Below are 22,387 nucleotides of genomic sequence, written 5' to 3' on the forward strand. Positions count from 1 at the left end.
GTGTTGCTGAGCCCAAGCATAACCTCCATCTCAACCACCATGGCCACTTTGTTCATGTGCCCATTGAGCAATGACAGGGATGGCTGGGGAAAGAGGCTGACTGTATATGCTGGCTTAGAGAGGCAAAAGCAAAACCACTTTGAAAAATTCTCCTTCTGGACACTAAAATTTGGTGTGTTTGAGAAAATATGATATTTGCATAGTTTCCAAGTAGGTGTCTTCGGGTATTTATTAGCCACAAAAGAATGATAACAAAGATGGTCATTTTACAATGAAGAAATCTGGCAGAAACTACCTTAATCATGTGATCAAGTTTAATATCACCAGGAGGTAAGACATTTATTGTTTGACACCAGGAACTCTGACATACTAAAAACGAGAAAACTTCATTTCTATAGTATATTCTCAGTCTAAACATAAGAAAACACTCTACTTTAAATTGAAGAACATTAGTGTTAAGGTGCTATGTAGGAATTTCTTCCAAATTTAAAACCTCTTCCAAATGTAAAACCTTCCATCTTAGAGGGAAGCTCATTGACACAGAATGTTTACAAGAAGGTAAACCCTGTCCTAAGGAGGCAAAACATTCCATGCTGTAGGAAAACCCCTTACGCTCAGGAAGTAAACAACCAAAATTGCTTCAGGAAGGCCCTGACACTGACCAGAGTCCCTATTAAGTAAAGCAGTCAGTAACCTGAGCTTCCTGGAAGGAGCCAAGAAGAGCCAAGTTGACTGGAAGAGGCTCAACTTAAGTGAACTATCAACAGGTTTTGTAACTCATACCAGGCTTCCAACTTTCTTGAGCTGTGCTGGGTTTCCTATGATAGTACAGCTTTCTGTGAGTCATTTCTGTTCCTATAACTAGTCTCCTACCCATATATTTCTATAAGTAACCCAATTAAGCTTTGGGCGTCAGTGGTCTATTTGCACTTTGGTCTGTCATTGGTTTGCTGCCGGGGTTGAGTAGACAGTAACTCCCATCTCCCCAGGATTAGTGTCATAAAAATAAAACGAGGAAAGGCTGAATAGTTGTTACAGCCTGCAGAATCCTAAGAATAAACAATGACTAAATACAGAGTGGGACCCTGGAAAGGATCTTGGAACAGAAAGAAAAAAACGACTTTAGTCAGGGTTACGGGGTGCAGCGATCTTTAAATAAGGATTTTGGTTTATAGTACTATCCCAAAATTAATTTCCTTATTTTGATAATTATGCCATTTAGGATGTTAATATTAGGGAAAGCCTGGGGAAGGGTATATGGAAGTTCTCTACAATATTTTGAAATCTTTCCTGTGAATCTACATAGTTCAAAATAAAAGGCTTTTAAGAACTTCTCTTGTAGAGCCAACCTAAGCAACAAGACCACCCCAGTGGAAGAAGAAAGTAGTTTCAGATGAGCTTATAAAATATAAAAGGCAACAAACCTCCATTAGTAAGAGTCAGCAGATGTAAGAGAATAGTTAGGATCCCCTAAGTGCGGGTCAAAAGAAGGAAAATTAGCAATAACCCCCAATATTATGGTTTTAAACTTATCTAAAATATAGGACAGAGAAACAATAAGGAAAGAATGAAGAAGCAGAGGGATGGCTCAGTGCTTACAAGTACATGCTGCGTTTTCAGATGATCCTTATTTGGTTCCCAGTACTCTAGTTCCAGTGGATCTGATCTCTTCTGGCATCCTTGGCCACTGCATACATGTTGTGCACAGACATACATGCAGGCAAAACACTCACCCACTTGTAAAATAAAAACTCAAAAAAATGTGTAAAGTATCATGCAACAGAACAGAAACATCCACAGACAGATGATGGTGGCTGATGAACAACAGACAGATGACAGAGTGAACTGCACTTAAAGACCAAGAAAGCACAGCCATGGAAAAATGGAACTCCATAAGAGATTTCAAGAAATCACCAGGAATGCAGCACAGAAGGGAAAACTATATGAATAAATGTGTGAACAGAGAGACACTAAGGCAATGAAGAAAGACTGACAGCTTGAGAAGCAAGACAGAAAATAAAAAACAGAAGCTCTTTGAAGGGATATATGGCATGGATTAAAATAATTCTCAAATCCAAGGATTAAAAATAGTTCCAAGGCAGGCATGGTGGCAATGTACCTTTATTCCCAGCACTCCAGAAGTAGAGTTCTAGGACTGAACGGTTACACAGTAAGACCGTGTCTCAAAATATAAAAATTAAATGTAAAATAGGCCCAAGATATATTCTAGTTAAACTACAGAAAGCTAAAGGCAGAAAACAGCAACCAGACAAAAGAGATCAAATGGCAACAACAGAGCATTCATGTGAACCAGTCATAGACAAACTCCATGGTGCATGCAGAAAAATGGTAAAGCAGAATCTTCAGAAACTCAAAGGAAAAATACTGTAGGTCTAGAATTACTTGCTTAAAATTAAAAAGAGAAAAAGAAATGTGTTTCAGAAAATAAGGGCTTTTAATAAATGTGATGAATCAATATCATTAAAAACATGTTTTCCAGCTAAATACCATAAAAGGGAAATCAAGAACTAAAAGCAAATCTCATATACATTTAGAAAATACAAAATTCTCTTTCATTAATTGACCAAGGTACTAGAGAATATTTATGGCAAATGCTTAGTGAATGGACGCTAATGTAGTACTTAAAAGGGAAATTAAAATCTTAAGTGAATTCTTAGAAAGCATTAAAAAAATCAGTAAAAACAAATACCCAAAACTGGGTATGGTGGCATATATCTACAATCTCAACATTCTGAAGACTGAGTCAGGGAATCCATAATGAGTTTAAGGATAGCCCAGTCTACACAGTGAATTCCAAACAAGCCTGGACTAAGAGTGAGACCTTGTCTTTAAAAAGTAATAACAGCAAATCCCTGAAAAAAATATACTCACTATTCTAAAATAAAAATATGTAATTAAGGCAAGAAAAGAAAAAAGGATATAAGGACTTAGGCAATAATAATAATAACTGCTATTATTATTATTAACAGTAGGAATGATAAAGAAAATAAGTTGCAAATTGATTTTAAAAAACAAGATGCATAAATCAACAGTAAAAGGGCTTAAGAGATGACAACTATAAGATTCGAGCAAATGGAAGTTTCAGAAAGCTATATAATTTCACAAATAATCTCAAGAGGAAATAGAAAGCTGAAGTAGGATGTAACACACTCCCAGAGTGAATCATTAGGTAATCTACTCTCTGATAAAAGGGAACATCATATGATTTGACAGGCTTTAGATAAACCTTCAAAGAACTGACAAATGCCTAACTTTTATAAACTGCTCTAAGAAACCTAGAAGAGATAAATCCTATATAAAATCTGCATTTACTCAGTAATGAAATACTGTTCATGTTCCTGTAAAGTCAGGAAAATTTTCTTATGTGTTGCATTGCAGGCAATATAGTAAGAAATAATGCACAAGGACTAGAAAGAAGCAAACTTGTCCCTATATTTTACACTGTCTCAAATTAACACCTAAGATAAACTACAGAATCCATGAACTCACAAAAAAAAATAAAGATCTATATTTAAAAATCAATAGCCTTTGAACACACCAACAAAAACCAACTAGAAAATCCAACTTTAAAATAAAATTATAATAGCAGCAAAACTAAAATATTATAAAACATATATACTATATTAATAAACAAAATGTTTCTGTTTCATAGTGACTCAAATTCTGTCCTCAAATATACAAATTCAACCCAAGTCATCAAAATTCAATCAACCTTTTAAAAACATAGAAACGGTGTTTATGAAATGGACAGTCAAATGTCTTGAAGGAAAATTCCTTTGCTATATATCATCATGTCTCATTAATATAGACTATACCAATCATCCTTGGTTCACAAAGGTGAAGGTAAGTTTCTATGGCTAAAGATACCATGCACTTCAGAAGAGCCTAGTAGTTCCTGAGCAGTGGTCTGAATAACTGCCCTCTCTGAGGTTTAGTTTCCTCAAGAGGGAAACACTCAACAGCCCTATGATGCCTATGAACCACAGCAATGACCAGCATGGTATGATAACTTTAACAGTACAGTAGCAGCATACATATCTCAGTAGTAACCAGCAGCTCCCTAATTGGACTTCAGGCTACCTCAACAAGAGAGAAATCATTCCTTGTACTGAAAATTTAGCTGGTGAATTAAAGCCATGGATCTTGGAGGAGAACCTACAACTATCACTTTACTAAACCAGCATAATCCATGACCACACACAAAATATTTGTCATAGTTTTCATTTTACTTAAAGATAGGTATAGTCTTCATCCCTCCTCAAGGAATTTCTCCTTACAACAGATGGAAACCATTTCAGAAAACCACAACCAATCAAAATGAAGAGTTGTGAAGTTCAGTCCTAAGAGAAATATCTATAGCACAACAATATCAAAGGGTTGGGAGTCTCCCCACTAACAGCCTAGATAGAAAGCCGTAGAAGAGAACTCTTAAGAATTATGATAAAGATGCTGAAGTGCAGCTCTCCACAATGGATAGTTTCAGGCAGAGCTGTAGGTAGGGAAAGACACTGGGCTGGGCGCTGGGAATTTGACCATGCTCCACTGAGTATATAGACAATACAAATTGGATTTTTTTTCTTATTCCTTTTGGGGGGGATGTCAAAAGGAAATGGATATGGGAGAACAAGAAAGTAAGTATGAGCAGGGCTCATATTGTAAAATTCCCAAATCATCAATAAAATTATTATGAAAATAAGTCAAAGCTGAGGAACAGATAAGTTGGTCCAGTGATTAGTTAAGAGCACTTGCTGCTCTTACAGAGGACTGGGTTCAATTCATACCCCCTCAGGCATCTCATAACCACCTATAACTCCAATCCCAGGGAATTGAATGCCCTTTTTTGCCATTATCAAGCACCAGGCATACACATGGTATACATACATACATACATACATACATACATGCAGGCAAAACACTCATACACATAAAATAATAAAGTAAATAAATCTAAAAGCCATTTTGAAGTGAAAGCTGAAATCAAGGATATTCTATTCATATTCAGATAATAATAATCTGAATTATCTAATTATTAATATTCAGATATTTTCATATGAGAATATCTTGGACATTTCAATGTAGCAGAGGATTTTTAGCAACAATGTAAAAAAGTCAACAATTTAGACTTGGCAACAAAAAATAAGAGATCAATCATTTTTCAGAAGTCTGAAAGGGTTAATTGTTTGTTGCTGCTGCTGTAGTTACTAAACTTTTGAGAAAGGTCTCATATATTCAAGGCTGGCCTAAAACTCAGCATGTAGCCTATAGGTGGCCTTGAAATTTTGATCCTCCGTCTCCATTCCCAAGAGTTGCTATTATAAGCATACATCATTTTGCCTGACTGGAAGGTTTGTTTTTGTAAAAGAAAAAAGAAAAATCAAACAAAGTAAAACCATCACTAAAAGACACTTGCCACTAAGCCTGAGAACCAAAGTTCAATCCTTGAAACCCACATGATGAAAGAAAAGAAGCAACTCCTGCAAGTCTCCTCTGACTGCCACATACATATTGTGACATGTGCATATATGCATGTGTGTGCACTTGTGAACACACAAAAAGGTAATGATTTTTAAAAGTTCATATACTGAATAGTATAAAATGAATGCAAAATATCATGCTGAATGAAATAAGCCATAAAAGTACATATTGTATATTTCCATTTATATAAAATTCTGGAACAGGAAAAATCTAAAAAGAAAATATCAAAACAGTGGATATTTCCTGAATGGGATATGTGAATTGAGATGGACTGGGATGAGACATGAAGAATTTCTGGGATAGTGACAATTCTCTATTTCTTAAGAGGATGTTAGGCAGTTACAGATATATACACATGTCAAAACTCAGTAAATATACACTTAATTTTGTACATTTCACCAACCATAAATTTTACATCAAAAGAAAATGATGTAAATAAATGATAAGCATACAGAAATATTTAAAGGAAAGAAATCTTTATACAAAAAATAAAAGGGATTAAGATAAATGGATACAGTGATAAGCTGCCTCCTAAGTTCTTATCTTTATACCCATAGATTAGGGAATCCATCACCCATCATCAGAGAACTTCCTTTTTATAGTAAATGGGGATTAATACAAAGACCCACAACTGGTCAACCAACATGCAGAGAATAAAAGACTATGGAGTACTGGTGTCTAAATGGGACATCTAATGTAATATTCTCCCCCCTCAAGAGTTAGGGATCATTGCAGACAAGGGGACAAAAATATAAAGAGCCAGGAGGAGTAGACATCTACAACAAAATAGTATTTGCCAAACACAATAGCACAGATCGCACACATGAGCTCACAAAAGCCGGAACTGCTTGCACAAGATCAAGACAGCCAACCTCCCAGCATGGATCAGGGAGGAGCTCATACAGTCTCACTCTAGATAAAGAGCTATTGGCAATTGATGGTTGCTGGGTGAGGAAGACTGACTTTTCTTCACGGATGTAGGTCCTGAAAGGCTACTGCGCATGCTTTAGTAGATGGTAACACAGCCATGAATAAATAGGTAATGCTAAATGGACTCAGTGAGTATGAAAGAGGGCTAGGGGAAAGAAAGAGTAGAGAAATAGAAAGGGGAAGGAAGCACACACATGAAGTTGGGAGATATAAGGGAGAGGTAGTTTAGAAACTGGAAAGAGGGGAATGGGGAGGAATTTCATCATTATATAAATGTATAAATATTAAATAACACATTTTAAAATAAAATAACTAATAGGAGTAAATAATAAAATGAATTAAGGTTTATGGGAAAAACTAGGGGGCACGTGCCTTTAATCCCAGCACTCAGAAGGCAGTAGCAGGAGGACCTGAGTTTGAGGCCAGGTTGAGCTACAAAATGAGTCCCAGGACAGTCAGGGCTACACAGAGAAACCCTGTCTACAGAAAGTAAAAGAAAAGAAAATGATATATAGGAAAATGTCTAAATGCAGAGATGTTTGAAAATCTTTATAAAATATTACATTAAAAGGGTAATAGGTCAGATTTGGGGGGTTAATCTGATAAGAATGTGAAAACTAAGAAAAAAAGCATTCTATCTGAAATTTTAATTTTAAATATCTAGAATTGTATAATCATGCTTATATATAAAATTAATCTATCTTGATAACATTTGTATATGCTTTATTGAACTAATATATAAGATATAAAAGATAGGTGAAAAACTGTATTACATAGAACTTGTTCATATTGAATTTTGATCCATATAAGAAGAAATATGATTTCAAGACAGTTCAAAGTCATGGTGATATTGATATAGAGACTGGCTGTAAGAATAAATAACTGATCGTTTAAAAGCAAAAAAAGGCCCCTATGTCCTGTAGTATAAGAACTTTAAGCACTTTAACATTATCTGACTCTAATCAATAATCAGAAGAGAATATTGACCAGAAAATCTTGTACCTGGCTATGATTCTGAAACCTTTGACTTTTGACCAGAGCATTCTGTTAGTAGCATCTACCACTAGTTCTTTCTGGAAACTGTAAACAAGAAGTAACTTCCTGCTGCTTTTATTCCCTGATATTATTGAATATTTTACTACTGTAGCTTTACTTAACTAACCCTGGAATACTCATCATTTCTTCAGATGTACATATCTACTCTGTAGCATTCTTAATTAGTGTAGTCATTAAATGACTAAGGAATACAAATGCCATATACTGTACCTAACTGTCTACAATTGGCATTCTGATTTTTCATTTGCTATTATAGTTTGTTGCAAGTAAGTTCATGTTTATCTACATGAATACAAGCACATGTGTATACACAATCCTGTCAATACTTTATCAACCCACCTGTCAAAAAAGCTTTAAATGAAAAACATCTCCAAAAGTCTAAGAACTAGGTAAAGATTCCAAATATCACACAGATACTGCCAATTATCCTCTAGAATGATGAACTAACTTACACTACAAGTGTTAGAACATCTGTTCCCCAGCATACCTATCTGGAGTTAGCAAAATCTATTCTTTTTAAATGGTAGGAATAATCTGGATACAGTGGTATACACCTGAGTTCCAGTCACTTGAAATGTTGAGGCAGGAGGTTCATGAGAGCCCAAGAGACAAAGCCAGTCTGGGCTACATAGCAAGACCTTGTCTTAAAAAATATTAAAACTACAACAATGCCAACTTCAGTGGTATATCTGATTATTTTTTCACCTTATATCAGCATTGGCCACCTTTGCCTAAGTTTAAAGGCAAAGTATTTGTTTTGTGAATTGCCTTTTCTTGTCTTTGATCTGTTCCTATCTCTTGGTTTTAGAGAGACTTTTCTTTTTTAATAAGTCTTAGATATTAAATCTTATGGTTCTTATACAATTTATAAATATTTTCTCTGTCCATCTCATATTTTTTAGATACAAACACACATTATAGATACATACATACATACATACATATATACATACATACATGCCTGGCATTTAATATTTTCTCTTTTGATTTTTAGAAGTTTTCCCCAACTACAAAATAAAAATTATGCTTTGTAATGAATTGTCTCCAAAATTTCTACTACTAACCCTTTTCCCCACTGATTTGAAATATCCTTTCTATCCTATGTTTAAGACCTTAAATGTGAATATTTTATTGTCTTGGTACTTTATTTTATTGGTACTCAGTTTATTCTTCTGCTAGGAAACTATGTTTTAAAATACCTATAAATTACATAATCCCTGAATATCTATACTCTAATATTCTTATCAACATTTGTTTTGCTGTTCTCAATACTTTAATCATTCCTAACCAATGCGCCAACTTGTTCTCCCTAATCCTGAGAAATGAAATCAAACTTAATAACAGCAACAATATAGACCTATTATGTAATTCTGATTAGAACTGCTTTAAATTTACAGATTAATGTAAACAGACTAGAATTTTTACATTATCATAGAGATGGTATACAGTTTAAAAAAATTGTATTCCTCTTGGTTTTGCTTATTTTGGACCCAATGCATTCCTAAGATCTGATAACTTTTGTTGCTATAACAAATAGCATCCTTCTGAGACCATTCCCTAGCTTACTATAGTCAATAAAAAATAAAGCTACTGTTTTGTGCATAATCCTATATTTAGCTACTTGCCTGACTGTTCTTAAGCATTACATTTTTATATTAATTACTGAAATTCTTAAGTATTTATAATATTTGGTTTCCAATTAAAAATTTTGTCTTTGCTGGGTATGGTGATATACACCTGTAATCCCAGTACTGGAAGGCAGAAGCAAGGAAATCTCTAAATTGAAGGTCACCCTGACCTACATAGCTAGTCCTTTGCCAGCCAGGGCTGCATAGTATGACCTTGTCTCAAAAGAAAAACAACCCTTAAGTGTGTAATTAGATGGACAAAATAAAAATACACTGTGTTCATGTATGACATCACAAAATTAAAAATGAACCAAGTCTAAGGTGAACAGGTAGCAGTAGGCCACTGCTGATTACTATATAATGTCTATTTCCCAACATGAAAAGAGAGAGATAACATGGGTTTTGATGTCTGATTGCCTCCTTTTAAAGCATTAAACAAAGCAACCAAAGAAAATCAACACCAACCAAAATAATTGCTAGTTTTCAATTTTTGAGCTTGGATCTATGCTAATACCATCATTTAAGATAATTTAAATTTAGGTTCTCAAATACTGAAAAAAATAGTCAAGCATAGGTGAAGGCTTCATATCCTTTTTAGTGTGTGAAAACAAAATTCTCAAGCAATAAAACAAGGTGGTTTGGTTGGTTTGCTAAGTCTAGTTCAGTCCCTAATATTAACATATATTTGCATGGCCTGTTTGGCTCCTGTTAGCTCGGATTTTCCATCCTTACAGAATGTGTGGCAATGAGTAAGATGTCTTCTATATAGCTTTTCATTTGTTTACCTATAAAGTATAATTGAAAATAAAAAAGTATATAGTTATATGATGTATACTGTGAAATGATTTAAATGTAGTAATTAATCATCAACTAATTTACAGTTACCTGTGTACATGTGTGCATACATGTATGTGGGGGTTGAGAATATATAAAATCTCAACAGTTTCCAAGTAATTAATACATTACGATTCATTATAATCACCATGCTATACAATAGATCTCTAGAACTTATTTATCCAATTAAAACTTTAGACAAACTTTAAGTAATCTTTCTTCATTTAAGGAAATTTCCACATTAAATTGTTTGTTACAGGCAACATGGGAGTCAGAGCTCAGTTTTCCAGCCTCATGAGCAGTTAGAAATATGCAGGTGACTCACATTCTACGAATCAAGAAGCTTACAAAATATTTGTCTCTGACGAGAGTAACACAAGAAACCAGCTCAGGCAAGCCACACTTAGTATCAGAAGGGGCCGATTGGCCAGACTGACAAAAGGACTCAAGGTAGTGAAAAAATGGCAAGCCAGACTGACAAAAGGACTCAAGGTAGTGAAAATAGCGTGATAAAACTCCACTCTTGGCAGAAATACAAAGTGTAGCAATGACTTGTGGTTGTTGTCATTAGTAACAGAGATCATTTTCTCATCAGACAAGTTCTACAGCTTGGTGCTGGGCACTGTTCCTAAAATTTACTTGCAAGCTTATTTTTCCAGCCCTTCCAAAGATATTGTGAACTATCCAGGATATTTTTAATAAATTCTTTTTCTGCTTAACTGACCAAAGACAAGTAGTTTATAAAACTAAGCCCTTCGCAATACAAACAATACCATAAAACAGAATTCAATTTTAAAAAAACCTTAACACACTTTATAGTTAATGTTTTAAGGAAGATTTGAAATGTCAGTTTCAAAAATTCATTTGCAGGTTCCTATCTCAAAAAATATGCTATAAATAATGGACAAACTACCTGATCCAAACTAGCTCATATTTACATGCACAGACTAGTGGCTTACTTAAAAGGTATCAGTTCACAATAAAAACCAGTAGTAGTCGGGCAGTGGTGGTGCACGCCTTTAATCCCAGCACTTGGAGGCAGAGGCAGGCGGATTTCTGAGTTTGAGGCCAGCCTGGTCTACAGAGTGAGTTCCAGGACAGCCAGGGCTACACAGAGAAACCCTGTCTCAAAACCCAAAACCAAAACCAAAACCCAAACCCAAACCCAAACCCAAACCCAAACCCAAACCCAAACCCAAACCAAAACCAAAACCAAAAACCAATAGTAAGTAGATGTGCACAGGGGTACATGCCTGTAATCTTTTTTTTCCCATTTTTTATTAGGTATTTAGCTCATTTACATTTCCAATGCTATACCAAAAGTCCCCCATACCCACCTACCCCCAATCCCCTACCCACCCACTCCCCCTTTTTGGCCCTGGCGTTCCCCTGTACTGGGGCATATAAAGTTTGCGTGTCCAATGGGCCTCTCTTTCCAGTGATGGCCGACTAGGCCATCTTTTGATACATATGCAGCTAGAGTCAAGAGCTCCGGGGTACTGGTTAGTTCATAATGTTGTTCCGCCTATAGGGTTGCAGATGCCTGTAATCTTTAAACTTGGTGGGTGAGGGGCATGAGGCAGAAAGATCATGAAGCCCAGGCTAAGCTGAGCTCTATAGAAAGGCCATATCTCAAAAGAGGAAAAAGAAATAGCTCAGGGGATCTGAATGCTTGCTGTACATTCATGAGGATCTGAGGTTAAATTCCCAGTGCCCATAAAAATCCAGATATTGTTGCTCCCATGCCTATAATTCCAGGGCTGTGGAGGATTCCTCTGGGAATCCTGGGACTTACTGTCCTATACCCTAGTAGCTACAGCTTCATTGAAAGACATTCTCTCTCAAAAAAGAAAAGGAAAGTGGTAGAGGATGGCATCCAGTGTCTTCTTCTGGTCTTTTCACACACATGTACATGCATACACACACACACACACACACACACACACACACACACACACACACACAGGTACACATGTACCACACACACTATTTAACTATAACACACACATACAGGAACCCCCAAAAGCAATGAGACAAACCAAGACTTATGTAATTAAACTAGTTCAAATAAAGATAGAGCAAAAGCACAGAAAGAGAGAGACAACTGTCTCAGAAAAGCAAGATGAAATCATTACAATGTTCAAAGTACATTCACATTCTATTTCGTTGAAGTAAAAAATCACTAAAGAGTAGGTGATAATAATGTTTCCAGCCTATATCCACAAATGATGTTCATTATTTTCTCCTTTTTTAGTATTTTTAAACAATTTTATTAGATATTTTCTACATTTATATTTCAAATGCTATTCCAAAAGTTCCCTATACACTCCCCCCCACCCTGCTCCCCAACCTACCTACCCCTGCTTCCTGTCCCTGGCATTCCCCTGTACCGGGGCATATAATCTTTGCAAGACTAAGGGCCCCTCCTCCCAATGATGGCCGACTAGGCCATCTTCTGCTCCATGCGCAGCTAGAGACATAAGCTCTGGGGGTACTGTTTAATTCATATTGTTGTTCCTCCTATAGGGTTGCAGACCCCTTCAGCTCTTTGGGTACTTTCTCTAGCTCCTCCATTGGGGGCCCTGTGTTCCATCCAATAGCTGACTGTGAGCATCCACTTCTATATTTGCCAGGCACTGGCATAGCCTCTATCTTCATGGGCTCAAGACTTTTTAAGGCTTCCATTTCAACCTCACATAAGAATGTTTTAAATGAAACCACCATGAGGAAAAGGGTGGTTTACTGAAATACTGAATACATTATACAGTTTGTAGATTACGGCCATTACCATGAGACCAGCTATTTACTGTGTTGAGTACCCACCATGCAATAGTCTGTGCTACAATAAAAACTTTGCAAACAATAACAAATCTGTCACTAATCACAACAGTTCTATGTAGTAGGCATTGTTATACATATTCCATAGATGAAAAATTGTTCAGTAATGTACCCAAGGCCATCAGGCTTGTAAATAAAAGGTTTAGATCTGGGTCTGCCAACTCCCAAATCAGCAGTCTGGTCTATTTATAGCATAAAACCTCTCTTAAGATAAATTTCACTTTTATAAGTGAGAACATTTACTCAAGGCTCTAAATCTTAGAAGGGATTTATCATACAATGTTTGCAAAAGAAATATTGGCCTTCCAATTAACAATAGGAGTCCCAAGAAAAGCTGTGTAATAATTTATTATGCTCCCTAAAGAAATCTTGGAAAGACATAGGTGGGAACTAGCATGGATTCTGTACTCTGAGAGCTTTATACCTGAGTAGTGAGATAACAGTAGCATGCACAGTATCAAAAATACATACAGCTACAAAGTTTCAGGTGCCGTCCCTGGTGGCTAGCATAAGACTCAGAGAGGTGGTCAGGAGACATGAGCCTTATGTATCTTCCCTGGTATAGAGTTCTCAATATTACTACCATCTGTGCTGGGAGTCTTGATGCCACTATAGAAAGGTTCACTGTACCTGTGTTCCCAATTACATGAAGTCCTATGCCTGTGAAACCTACACCTGGTCCTGCTTCCTGCTGATATCAGCTCTCTGTCTGAGAAAGGCCCTCTGCACTCTCTCTGATAACAATCAGTAGCTCTTAGAGGTGAAACCCTCAGAGAATAAAAGATCACGGAGAAACAGGTCCAGGATAGAAACAGAATAAGTAATTTCTACAGGGTAAAACAGAAATGACCACTGCTTGAAGAAGAAAGAAAAGAAGGAACCATAAGGCTGGAGAGAGTGCTCAGCTATGAATGAGCATTGAGAATTCTTGTACAGGTCCCAGGTTCAGTTCTCAGAACCTACATGGCACCTAAACATTACCTGTAACTATGGTTCTAAGGGGTTATATACCTTTTTCTGACCTCCTGGGGCACCAAATTCACATAAATACATGCACACAGTTACATTCAGGCATACACATGAAATAAACTAAATCTAAAAAAAAAAAAAAAAAAAAAAAAAAAAAAAAAAAACTTTAAAAAAAAGATCGCTACTGCCTATGACTTTCTGACCTGTTCTCATATTCCATCACATCTATATTGATGGAGGCCTCCAACTGAGTCTACAACCATCCAGGGAGCAGGGTGTAGTTTCTTATCTCCTGATCCCAAGGTTTTCTTGGGAAGAAGATAGGGAGCCTGAACAATACAAGAGGTATGAGTCCTAAGGTCTCAGGTACATAGCAGGTAGCAAATAGGCCTCTATTCTAGAGTACTGGGGCCACAGAAGCAAAGCCTAGAAGCCTCTATTGTGTTCTATCATTTCCATGCATTAACCAGAGATGGGAATGTTTGACAAGTTCATTGTAAACCTACAATGTAAGAGTTTAAGAATGTCAGAGTACAGAAAGCACCTAAGAGACCAAAGTATGGATGTAAGAGGAGGTACAAGGAGGTTGCTTTTCTGGTGAAGACAAGGCCTAGCTTTTCCTGTCTTCAATAAGCTAGAGACAGATTGCCCTTCCATGTTGCAAAGGAATCAGTTATTCATTTGTCTTCTGCAAGCTTTAAACTTAACGTTGCTAGAGAAATTGAATCATTCATTAAATTATTCAGTAAACATCTATTGTACTTGACAGAACGATGGAGGAAGAAAAGTAAGCAACAGGAAACTCCCAATGCAAAGTCAATTTATAATATTTCAGCATACCTATTAGCCCACAGTAACTGCTCAATAAATCGAGTCTTCTAGAAAATTATGCTAACAAGTTAGAAATAAAGAGGTAGCAAGGAGACACTATTGCATATGCCAGAAAGATTTTGCTGAAAGGACCCTGACATCGCTCTCTCTTTTGAGACTATGCCAATGCCTGGCAAATACAGAAGTGGATGCTCACAGTCATCTACTGGATGGAACACAGGGCCCCCAATGAAGGAGCTAGGAAAAGTACCCAAGGAGCTAAAGGGGTCTGCAACCCTATAGGAGGAACAATATGAACTAACCAGTAACCCCCAGAGCTGTGTCTCTAATTGCATATGTAGCAGAAGATGGCCTAGTCGGCCATCAATGGAGGAGAGGCCCTTGGTTTTACGAAGATCATATGCCCCAGTACAGGGGAATGCCAGGGCCAGGATGTGGGAGTAGGTGGGTTGGGGAGCAGGGTGGGGGGAGGGTATAGGGGGCCTTGGGGATAACATTTGAAATGTAAATGAAGAAAATATCTAATTAAAAAATGCCTTAATTAAAAAAAAAAGGTAAGCAAGGAACAGACTGTGACCAAACTCAAATAATACAACTGCATAAGATTTGTCTTAGAGACAATAGGAAGTTAATATAGGCTTTAGAAAAAGGAAAAAAAAAACCTAGTCAGATTTTAAGAGGATCACTTGGGGAAAACTTTGGAGGATGAAAATTTTAAATGAAGACCACTTACCCTGTTCTCTAAAATTCATGACAGTGACTGAAAGCTTAACAGCAAAAATGAGATTTCAGATGGAAAGAAGGGATCTTTTCTAGAGGAGTGAAGAGTACAATTCCAAAGATGAGGGAAAGACACAAGGCAGATCTCTCGCCTGGTCCTACAACATATATGACCTTTACCAGAATATAGTCCTCAAGTGCAATTCAATGGGAGAAGAAAACAAGATCAAAGAGTTGTAGAGATGGCTGAATGGTCAAGATTGCACACTGCTCTTGTAGAAGACCTGAGTTCAGTTCCCAGTACCCACAGACTAGCCTACAATGACACTTAACTATAGTTTTAGAGGACCATATGCCCTCTTCTGGCTTTTATAGGCACCTGCATGCATGTGGTACACATAAACTCACACACAGAGACACACACACACATGAATGAATGAATGAATGAATGAATGAAACTTAAAATATAAAATGATGTCATTTTAAGAAAGGTTATTCGGGATGCCTTAGGAACATCCAATAGGGAAAGAGTTCAAAGACACTCTTATTTCCAGGTCTCTATACTTCAAGAGAGCAATAAACTTGAGGAATGAATACAAAGATTTCAACTGAAACACCTCTTTGTCAGAAACAGAGTAGTCACGGCTAGGTCAAAGGCACTCACTTAACTAACATTTATGAATTCCTTCTATTTGCTCAGCACTATGACAAATATTATGGCTAAAGTTAAAGGCAAGAAAGCAAATGTCACTTTCTCCATGAGATTAACTAAAAGAGAGAAGATCCAGAATATATACACACAAATATATACATACAAGAAAAATATTAGCTAGGAAAATCATAGAGCAAATGGCATTCCTTTGTCTTTGCCCAGCCTAGGATGTGAGAAGCAAAAGAAGAGACTGAAGAAGTGCGGAGACATATACTTGCAAACCAAGTACAGAAGGAAAGTTCGGATCCCAGGAACTCAGTGTCAAACCTGAAGATGTAACATGGACTAGAACATCTTGACTACTATTCTATACTCTAATTTGGAATCTGCTTTGGTTTGGATGCCATTTTTTCCATGTTGAAAGTTTGATTATTTTCCAAGTGTAGTGACATAAGAGATATTAAGAATCTTTAAAAGATAAGGCTTGAAAGCAGGTGGTTAAATCACTAAGGGCACTGCCTGAGGAAGAGATAAATAGGGTTCTCAAGGATTTCTCATGATCTCTTTTAGGGGGGTTGTTTCTTAAATGAAGACTAACTTCCCCACTGTCTTACATGCATTCACACCACAATGCCCTCTGCCATATCAAGGTCTTTGATACTTTGAACCTCTGAAACTGGGAGCTAAATAAATCTCTTTTCTTCATATATTATTCAGCATTGGGCATCGGGTTGTAGCAATAGAAAAATTTCTAATATAGATCATGCAGTAAAACCCCCAAATTAGAGCATCTAGGAACAATCCAAGTGGCCCATTTCAGTAAATATCTGTGTCTGTATCCAGCTTAGCACTAGAAGCACAGAGATTCTGTAGTGTATAAGATCATCAAGGTACTTTCCCTCAAAAAGTTCACATTTCTATTAGAAAAAAAAATACACCCAAGTGTACACACACACACACACACACACACATCATCATCATCATCATCATCATCATCATCATCCCTCCATGTAAACAAGTCTCTTAGTAAAACAATTACAAATCCTGTTATATGCTGTGAAGAAATAAAAACAAAGGTCTAAGAATAACAGTGGGAATTTTCTTAGGATTGTCAGGCAGAAACAAATACTCTGGTAACAAAGAGTCCTAAAATTTTCCCTAAAAAAGATAGTGGTAAGGACCTTCCAGGCAGAGAGAACTGTGTGCAAAGGCTTGGTAACAGAGAAGAGCTTTATGTGTTTGAAAAACTGAAAGCCAACCAATGGGGACAAAAGACAGGGCTAAAGAAAAAGTTGATAGCATGGAAATATAAACAGACTCATCACTCAAGGCCCAGTCAGGGCAAGCCACTGGAGGGGTTTTTCAGGCCAGTGGTAACCTGAGCTATGAAACTCGTGGGATGATGAGGTTGTTTTTGTTTGTTTGTTTATTTACCTGTTTTTTCTGTAAGCCCACAATGCCCAATGTCTATTCTTCCAATCATACAGTGTGGTATGCCTTCATCATATACACAATAAAAGTGAGGTTTCCTTTTGCAGACCAAACTTTTTTCCTTGGAGATTCATCCTGGCCATGTACTTCCCTAAAGGCCCCATGAACTCACAAAAATATTTCCAATAGTCTCTGTGAAAGTACTGGGAGAACTGATGCTTTTTGAAAAGGACACAAAGTAATAAAGCAAAACCACTCCCTCACTTCTGATGGAAATTTCTTGTTTTCTCCTCCAGTGCTTCCCATTAGTTCACAGTCTGAGTAATTACCTTTGTTATTTATTCTGTTTCCATTTCTATCTATTCTAGAACACCACGAACATGTGTATATAATTATGCATAATAACAAAGAACTATAAATTCTTATTGATCCCAGAACTTGGGTAATTCTAAACAATAAAAATATGTCCTCTGCCAGCTCCTCTCAAAAGAACATGTTGAAGCCCCCAAAGAGCTCTATTACAACGACAAATGAACTCCTGGAAAACGCGAGGCTCCAGGCTACCATGTAATGATGCAACAGGCGACTTTAAACATACATTTGGAAAGTCCTCATTGCCACAACCATCTGGGCTTCTCTCCTCATTTTCCAGTCTACATCTTGACTGCATCAAGACCAATATACTACATACCTTTTAGCTAGTATTCTTTACAGTAGCCAGAACTCTCAGCATAAAAAGAAAGTCCTGAAAGCAGTGCAGTTATGATGCAGAAAGAGCAAAGGAAAACATCTGGCTCATTCATCCCCAAATGGGTGGTTGAGCTGCCTTTAGAAGACATTCCAATTGCAAAGGAAGATGAGCTTTGGAGAAATCCTCTTAGAAGCCTAAGCTTGGTGTTTTTATCAGTAGTTTTTGTTTGGGGCACCTTGTTTCTTGCAATGCTGAGGCTTCTGGCATCAACATGGAGTGGACCACACACACCATCTGCAGCCGTCTTGACACATTTTGTTTAGTTGGTTTTGTTACATCTTACATTATGCAGAACTATTTTTGTATAAATTGTTTAAAAATTATTTATGGGAGATTTGAATGCATACCAGTGGGTTATTTTTGCTTTTTTTCCATTAATTTATTTATTCACTTTACATCCCAATAGAAGCCCTCCTCCTCTCCTCCCAATCCCACCCTCACAACCCTCTCCCCCATTCCTACCTCCCCTTCTCCTCTGAGAAGGGAAGGCACCCCATGGGTACCCATACCAGTGTTTTTATTATTTAGATTGCCAACTGTCCTTCAGGTAGGAGAGTTAACCTGTACTATGTCAACATAAAAAGCCCATCTCCAGATGTGCCCAGGTGTGACAGGGGGCTATGACCTTTCACTTAAAAAGCATGTTTAACTGGATGCTGAGAGCCTGCCGTGTATGTCAAGAAGCTACACAAGCATGTTGTGGATATGTTTAAAGTACAGTCCAGGTAAAACACTTTGCCAAGTTTCAATAGACTTCACCTCCCCCTCAGACTTTTATAATACAGACTTGAGCCTTTACACTCCAAGCATGAGCTCTTGTACTCTACTTACATAGGACTAATTTATACCAAGAATCAGGTAGAATAAATGTGCCCACACCCTTTCCTTTGTCCTCCTCCTCTCAAGTGTTCAATTCTCACTTTAGTTGGTAAGTTCTGCATCCCTTGTTGTTTGGTGGTGTTTGCTAACCTTTCCCTGATGCAGTTTGACCTTTGTTGGATTTATATAAACAACTGTACAAAAAAATCTAAAAAATAAATAAAAATAAAAAGAAAGTCCTCCATCTATGTTTAAATTTACATTCTCCCAAATGCTCCATTCACTTAGCTTTCAAGCAGACATCAATTGTACTAGACCCTGAAAATGAATTTCTCCCCTGTATTTCTGCTATTTGGGAATTTGCCAAGGTCAGCTACTGGGAAGTCCCAGAATTTGATTTTACCTTTGAGAAAACATTGCTCATGATTTCATCTGCTAGTTCTCACTACTATTGTATATAACATGACCAGAAACTAGAGACATTCAGACAAATCCATTGATGCCTCCTGCCTATCTTTTGTCTTTCAGAATGCAGATGCATGTGAACATACAGAGACACTGAAGGATGCATATGGCCTTTTCTCTGATGATTAGGAACTGACTTTAGTCTCTATTCCCACCCCAAAACATCTTATATGCAATTCCATAAAACCTTGGAACTATACCACCAATCAAAGAAAACGCATGGTGAAACATGTGGCTCTAGCTATATATGTAGCAGAGGATGGCCTAGTCAGTCATCAATGGGAGAAGAGGCCCTTAGTTCTTTGAAAGTTCTATGCCCCAGTATAGGGGAATGCATGGACCAGGATGAGGAGTGGGTTGGTTGGGGAGCAGGGGGAGGAGGGATGGGATAGGGGACTTTTTGGAGGGGAATCTAGGAAAAGGGATAACATTTGAAATGTAAAGGAAGAAAATATCTAATTAAAAAAACTTACGAGGATATTACAGCCAAACCCTGGGTACAAAGCCATGCAAAGGCAAAGAAATTCCAATTCCTAACAGAAAAGTATTTAGCCAAATGACTAGGAAGCACTAGCACTCTTTGGACAGAGTACAGCTAGCAGAACATGGCTTACCTGAATGTATTGTAAGGTACCACCTTCGTGTGATTATAGTCAGCAGCCGCAAATACTTGTGTGATCTCTCTTGATTTTGATTTTTCCTGCTTCAGTTTTTGTATGGCAAGTTCAAAGTTGCTATATGGAAACTTGAAAGAGTAAAAACAAGACCTATGCATGAAACTTCAAGAAGCTGCCACCATCACCGCCGCCGCCACCACCATAGTCATCATCCTTACTATTAGTTCTTTGGGAACTAGTAGTTTGATCACATTCACCTCTTCTTCAACTCTTCATAGGTCCCCCCACCTTCTCTACTCACCCAACTGTGTTCATTTTCTTGCTGTTAACCCAAGACCAATTGGTGTTACTCAAGTATTTTTGGATGTGTGGCCTTCCACTGGAGTGTGGTTGCTCTGAAAGCAAATTGACACTTCTTCCCCTAGCAGCTAACAACTGTCCATAGCTCCAGGACTAGTGGAGACATTTCATATACACCTCCACTTTCCATGCTGAGATTTGACCTGCCTTGGGCTTTCACAGGTCACAGATTGTATGCATGCTGTCACAACCATTGTGAGCTCATGTGTGCAGCTGCCCTGTTGTGCCCAGTAGACACTGGCTCCCCTTCATCCACTGCCTCTGGCTCATACAATGTTTCTGTACCCTGATTCCACAATGATCCCTGAGCCTTGAGGAAGGAATATGGTATAATGTTCCATTCAGGGCTGAACATTTTGCAGATTTTTATTCCTTGTACCTCAGTTAGTTAATGGAGACCAGCAAGACAACATTATGAACCCAAAGGAAGCTGTACATGTCTTTACCTAGAAACTAAATCTTTAGGACAAGGACTGACATTAATCCAGGTTCTAGATCTCAAACAATGTATTTTAAGGGAGAGCAGGTAACCAATCTTACTAACCAATCTTCTTATAACTTTTATAAATACACTTCGTATAACTTTCAGAAATAGTCCAGATATTTTCACACACGCTGATATAAACAATACAGATATAAAGTTAGCTAAATGTACACATATTTTCTCTAGATCATTAGGATATACCTGCTTGGAATTGCTGGCCACCAGGCAGAGTACTGTTCATAGCAAAGCTGGGTGTCAACATTCCACACAGACAGTGTAGTCTACATTTATTTGTTGTCTGGGCACCCACTGTTTCTCTCACCTTCTTTATGATTACCTTTTTAACTTAGAAAGAATATTTCTTATTCAATCCAGTAAAGATTAATGTTGTAAGTAATTACAGCCAAGAGATCAAAAGTTAGAAGATGAAAGTTTAGATTAAAAACACTGATGAGACTTTGGTATAAAGTTCCCTCTCTTCTACCATCAAATGATCCAGTTGGTTTGGCACCTATTGAGGCCCCCACTTCTCCTTTTTTGCATTTCTTTTCATCTATTTCCATGATGGGATCTATTAGCTCTTTTGAAAAGACTACTCAGACTGGTAATAAAGAGTGCATTAATTTTTATCTTCTAACAAAGACCTTGATAAAAGTATTTTTTAATGATGCAATTTTTGCTTGAGATGCTGATACCAGGTAATGTCTTACCCACTTTATCATACTGAAAGAATAAAAGCACTTTATACCTTTAAAGTATATATTGTGTTTTGGCTGGATATATAACTGAAAGGAATAGTACTTGTCTAACATGGTTAAAGTCAATCCCTAGTAATAGAAACAAAACAAAGCAAAAGACACATGCATGGTTTAATATACACAAAGAATCCTCAATTTACAGTGAGTTATGTGTTAATAAACTTATGTGTTATGTGCTAATAAGGTGAAAATCTCTGAAGGTGAAAATGTACAAATTGTAACTAACTTACAGAATATCCCAAGCTTAGCAATACTGCACACTATAAAGCATGGGTTATTTCTCTTCATAATCACAAGCCTGAATGAGAGCTGCAGCTCACTGCCCATGCCCAGTATCATGTAAGAAGATTGGACTATATAGTACTTACTAACTGAAAGGGGATCAAAACTCAGGACTTCAGTTTCTATCAGAAAGCATATCACTTTTGCATCACAGTGAAGTCAAAAATCCTAGGCTAAGCAATTCTAAGAATTGTATGTTTTATGTTAAGGTTCTGTTCAGAATCAGAACCTTGATTTATAACAGCTACAATGACTAACCTATCATGGGCCCTATAGAACTCAGTCACTCACACAAATTATCACATATAACCTCCACAGTAACATTATCAAAGGATCACTGTTGTTACTCTTATTTTAAAGGCAAGCAGACTAAAGTTCAGAGATGATACATAACTAAACCCTGTCATGTATTAGGGTGGAGCTCAGTTTCCAACCCAGGCCTGGTGGTCTCTGGAAATCTAACTGC

General features: G+C 37.2%; 1 protein-coding gene across 3 annotated transcripts in view; it reads right to left on the bottom strand.

Moving 5' to 3' along the window:
- The window catches only part of Efhc2 (EF-hand domain (C-terminal) containing 2), a 188,001-nt gene that overhangs the window by 48,963 nt on the left and 116,651 nt on the right, over positions 1–22,387 (bottom strand). For all 3 annotated transcript variants that reach the window (XM_006527706.4, NM_028916.5, XM_017318631.2), the window contains one exon: positions 20,035–20,165. In XM_006527706.4, coding sequence (XP_006527769.1) covers positions 20,035–20,165 — 131 coding nt within the window. The remainder of the gene's footprint in view (positions 1–20,034; positions 20,166–22,387) is intronic.

Source organism: Mus musculus, chromosome X (genome assembly GCF_000001635.26).
Source record: "Mus musculus strain C57BL/6J chromosome X, GRCm38.p6 C57BL/6J".
NCBI lineage: Eukaryota > Metazoa > Chordata > Mammalia > Rodentia > Muridae > Mus > Mus musculus.